A 5,549-nucleotide genomic window follows, 5' to 3' on the forward strand; every position below is an offset into this window, starting at 1 on the left:
AGAATACACTTACTCATTATTGTTCTATTTATCTTGAGTGTACTGTACAATATTAAAGCAAAGGATTTGTTTACATTGTTTACAATGCTGAAAAACAGCCATGTTTTAGCAAATAACAGTTTTTAATTATATTTATAATATAATATATGTTCATATGATTGAATTTTGAATTGTGTTCTCAAGGTACAGCTGTGTCTTTCTTTGGTATATTTTAGTGTTTATTTAGATACCTATTATTTATTTATTTGTTTATTTTCCATTTTATTGAGTGAAGATGCTAGTAATGAATATGGAAATCTGTTTTGTGACTATTTCTAAAATGTATATATTTTTTTCATATATTTGAAAAAAAAAAAAAAAAAAAAAAATACTAGTCAGTTTTACACATTTACACATAAATTTAATCTGATGTACCCAAATCACTTTTTTGGCATTTGTTGTAAATTCAGATCACAACCAAGACAATATTCACTAAATCTATCTATCTATCTATCTATCTATCTATCTATCTATCTATCTATCTATCTATCTATCTATCTATCTATCTATCTATCTATGTATATTTATTTATTTTCTTTAACAGTTCATAGTCCTTTCGAAGTCTTGAAACTTTTTTAACTTTCTTGTTCCATATCAGATGGGGAAATTGGAGAGAAAGTGCTTATTTACATTGAAAAGCAAATGATCATGACAAACACAGTTTATAAAATAACCCCTGAGGTTTATGCAACAAAGGCTCACGGAGAAATTGTATAAGGATATCAGTTGTCTTCAGTGCCTCTTTGTTTATGTCAGCACATAAGATGGGGATGTCATGCCCTATTGTTTAGAGAGTCAGACTAGTAACCCGAAAAGGTTGGGGGTTTGAGTCTCATATCAACAGAGATTGTAGGTGGGGGGGGGGGGGGGTGAATGTACAGCGCTCTATCCCACCTTCAATACCATGACTGAGGTGCCCTTGAGATAGGCACCAAAGCCCCAGCTCTGTGGATGTATGTGTCCAGCACTCGGGCTGATACATACAATTAGCTTCTTCTGGTCAGACTCCCGGAAGGGAAGAGGGCAGAAGGCCTGCAATACAAGAAGAAACCCCAGAGGTGAAGAGTTTCCACCTCAGGGCATACAGTTTCCTTGTTGAGGGAGCTCTGGACTGGAGGATGGTCTCAACAACCTCAGCTGAGAGACCAGATGCTCTGAGCTGTGCCCCCTCAGGGGCCACACCCATAGTTTCCATAACTCCGGACGAGGGTGAGCTATCATGCACTGTGCCTGAGAGAGTAGATCTGTCCTGATCAGAATCTCCCATGGAAAGCCATCGGAGAGTTTATATCTGAGAGCCATACTCAGCCCAGCCAGAACGGGACTACTCATAGAAGACAGCCCCCATCACAGCGTACTTTTGCCAGAACTCCTGGGAGCAGAGTGATTGGGGAAAAAATTACAGACAAAGCCTCAGCCAAGTCTGTACCATAGCGTTCAGTCTGAAAGTAACTGGATGAACTAGAGAGCACCAGAGGGGAAATTACGATGTCTCTTGAGTCACAAAGTGTCTAAGGCACGGGTCAATGTTTCATAGGGCCCAAAACATATAATTTTTGTTAAACTTTTAATAAATTGTTGTGAAAATGAATACATTTTATGATTTTAATTAATTAGACATGCTTTTTGAATAACAAAATTTCATTTAACCATTAAAAGTAGTTGAGAAAAATTTAAACAGAAAAAAAAATTTAATCCAGAAAAATTTATCAGAAAACAATGAATTAGGAAAATAAAATAAAATGGAATTTGGGAAAAAAAATAAACGGATTTCAAATAGACTACAGGAATCCTCAAAACTTGATTTTGTTTTGTGGGTGTACTAGAAAAGGCTCTCAGTAGTTTGAAAAACACATTTTTTTTGCACATAATTTACATAATTGGGTTTATATGCCTGAATTCAAAATCTACAAGCTTTGGGTTTTTAAGCCAAGGAAGGTGTATTATTTTAGATTTAACGAACCATGACTCATTAGCTCAGAACCAATGAATCAATGAACTGCTCATACGTTACAGACATGTTCCTTATCAAAGCCGCCTGCTGTGAGCGTCAGTGTGAATATTGCATCAAAATCAAATCAATTTGAGCACAATTTAAGTTTAAGTTTGTCTGCCTTTGAAAACTAGCATGTCTCTGAAATAGTGATAACGCTCACTGCCTTCTCTAGTGCAGCTCAACCAGGTCTCATCCCATTCGTCGGTTTTTGTGATACAAATTCCGGGTCACAAATCCCAGAAAATATGGTTTGTATTTTAAACGAGTTGTTTGTTGTAGTTTTTGAAAAGTGTTTTCTGTTAAATAAAATATCTCCTTTTGAAGTGGACTTTAAACTTAGTAACTATGCAGATCTTTTTTATGTTCAAACAGCAACATCACATACTAAATAAAGTTGAACAAGTGAAAAGGCATAATAGGACCAGGCCAATAGCTGGCAATGTAACACTGTGAAAAAAAAGCCTATGTAAATGTAATATGCATGCACATGTTGTCACATTTCATAAATTAGCAGTTTCATAGTTTACAGAGTGACGATAATGGTAGCCTATCATTTTATAAAAACTTGCACCTTGCAACCAGTTTTTAAACACATTGCTATGTTGAATGTAACGAATGGCCAAAATGTATAAAAAGATTTCAGTTAAATTGTGACATGTACTGTAAATACCCCACCCTAAAGTATGTCCTTTTTGAGTGATACTCCTTTAAGAGTTCTTATTGTTGTTTTAAATATATATATATATATATATATATATATATATATATATATATATATATATATATATATATATACAATTTTATAAATTTTTTATTTTTATTAATAATTTTATTTTAAGTTGACTGTTAATAATAATAATAATAATAATTACTACATAAAAATATTTTACATTTATTAACTACAAGTGGAAATTTGTTGAATAAAAGCTACATGCATTTTTATGTAGCAGTATGTTGAACATTTGTCTTTAGTGTATTTTTAGACTCTTAGATCTGTTCACTTTTACATTTTATTTTCAGGAAAAATATACTAAGAAATTAATTAATTTATACTGAAAATAACATTTGTGATAAACATAGGTTGTAAATGAATCCCTGAGGTGTATATGCTTGTGTCTTGAGTCAAATTGAGAATTTGCTGTGAGGATAAAAGGCATTTGTAAGCATGCCGGTTTTCTTCAGAGCCTCTTTGTGTTTGTGAACATGCAAGATGAGGACTCTAGCATGGTAATTGTTGCCTAGTATTAGCAATTTTGTGTTATATTTTTAGGCTTGATAAAAGACATCAATGCTTATCAGTTCCTTTAGATTTTAATTGTTGTTCTTAATTTGTAACATTTGATGACTGCTAATAATCAAATATCAATTAATTTAGTAAATTGTGGTAACAAAGGGCAGTAATGGATAATATTACTAATTTTGCAACCTACACCCTGATGGAACCACAAGGCTCTAAATCATATAGACATATTTATTTCACATTCTTTTTCTTTATTTATAGTCTAATATTGTTTATGAACAGTTGCCTTTGTGTGGTCATTGTTTTGGAGAGATCCCTTCATCAACCAATGTACATTTTTCTGTGCAATCTGTGTTTAAATGGAATGTATGGAGCCACTGGATTTTATCCTAAATTCCTACATGATTTAATACTGGATTCATATGTGATTCCTTCTTACATGTGTGCTTTTCAATCTTTTGTTATCTATAGTTCAATTAAATGTGAATATTCTACATTAGCAGCGATGGCATATGACCGACATGTGGCCATATGTCAACCTTTAGACTATCACTCAAAGATGAACGCATATTCTTGCATCATGCTACTTTTAGTTTGTTGGACTGTACCATTTATTTCAACACTCATTGCTCTGCTTCTATCAAATAGGTTAGTATTATGTAAAAATCACATTGATAAACTGTATTGTGACAACTGGTCAATGGTAAAGCTGTCATGTGAATCAACTGTCACCAATAACATTTATGGATTAATAAGTATTTCATTTAATTTTTGCATTTTCGCTGTAATTATTGTATCCTATGTAAAGCTTGCTATTGCATGTAAAGCATCATTAGAGTGCAGAAGAAAATTTTGGCAGACATGTGTGCCTCATGTAATTTCATTATTTAATTTCAGCGTTGCAATGCTTTTTGATACAATGTACAACAGGTACGGCTCAAGCGATTTCCCAGATGATCTGCGTAATTTTTTGGCTTTAGAAATAATTATTGTGCCCCCTCTTTTAAATCCTGTAATCTATGGCTTAAACTTGAAAGAAGTCCGCAACAGAGTCTTGAAAGCATGTATAAATATCTTGAAAAAAACATAATAAACTTCTGTTCTATATGTTTAATAGTCTTTATACAATACTAAATCCATATTTTAAACAACTATAACATAAATAAAGCAATGCTCATGTCATATCATGCTAAAAACATAAACCAAAATGTTCATACAGTAGTTACAATTTTTATTACTATGAAATAGGCTTAGTTCAGTTTATTTTTAGTAAAATGTTTTCTTAGTCAGTAGATAACAATGCAAAGAAATAAAAGCTCACTTATGTGTCGTTACATTCATAAAAAAAAGAGAATGAGGAAATACAGTTTAGATTATTTTCCATCATGACGTATATTACTTTGCATAGTGTATTAAATTATTTTATTTAGTGACCTTAGGTTAATTACCTCAGGCTCTAAGAGAAGTAATTGCATCTTTTTATTCTCCTACCAGGCTTTTTTTTTTTTTTTTTTTAAATCTGATGTGGAGCTCACCTCAGTGCGGGTTCGGCATAGAGGGCGCATAGCGACCACAAAGGGGGTGCTTTCAAGCACCCTTTTGAAGCTAAAATGATAAATGGGACGACCTACGTTTTGTGCATTTACTCACTATTTACTCACCCTTAAGCTATCGTAGGTGTATATGACTTTGTTTTTTTTTTTTCAGATGAATGCAATCAGACCTGGCTCTTCCAAGCTTTATAATGGCAGTGAATAGTGGTCAGGATTTTGAAGCCAAAAAATTTAAACATCCATCATAAAAAGTACTCCACATGGCTCTGTGAGGTTAATAAAGGCCTTCTTAAGTGAAACAATAATTTGTATAAGAAATAAAGCACAAAGCTTATAAAGTTTTTAAATTGTAATTTCTATCTTCTGCTAACTGTCGTATGTGTATCACGAGAGTGCCACTCTAGAGCATGACGTTGGATGTAGGAGTAGCGTAAGCTACAGTGAGAAGTGATGACTGCGGTCAGAGGATTTCGATACAAGCCAAGAAGGGACTGGTTACCCTTTGCTGTAAAAAAAAAAAAAAAAAAAAAAAAAAAACTAGTATATTCTCACAGGAGCTTACACTGAACCTAAGTCGATTCACAGATACTTAAATATGGTTTATGATTTATTTATTAAGCTTACCATATTAACATACCATATTTAAGTAAATTAATACAAAAAAGGATTAAAAAGCGAAAGTATAGTTAGCTTATTTCAAACAAACCAAAACCCAATATGT

At 32.8% G+C, this 5,549-nt stretch overlaps 1 protein-coding gene across 1 annotated transcript; it reads left to right on the plus strand.

Annotated features, from left to right (window-relative positions):
• The first annotated feature begins 3,435 nt into the window (after nt 1–3,435).
• Nucleotides 3,436–4,365, plus strand: or62b5 (odorant receptor, family 62, subfamily B, member 5). The gene has a single exon (XM_052536221.1). The coding sequence runs from the start codon at nt 3,436–3,438 to the stop codon at nt 4,363–4,365; it is 930 nt and encodes a 309-aa protein (XP_052392181.1).
• The last annotated feature ends 1,184 nt before the right edge of the window (nt 4,366–5,549 follow it).

Source organism: Carassius gibelio, chromosome A21 (assembly GCF_023724105.1).
Source record: "Carassius gibelio isolate Cgi1373 ecotype wild population from Czech Republic chromosome A21, carGib1.2-hapl.c, whole genome shotgun sequence".
NCBI classification, from domain to species: domain Eukaryota; kingdom Metazoa; phylum Chordata; class Actinopteri; order Cypriniformes; family Cyprinidae; genus Carassius; species Carassius gibelio.

Coding starts and splice junctions, on each gene's coding strand:
- or62b5 (XM_052536221.1), top strand. CDS start 3,436: ATGGATAATATTACTAATTTTGCAACCTACACCCTGATGGAACCACAA.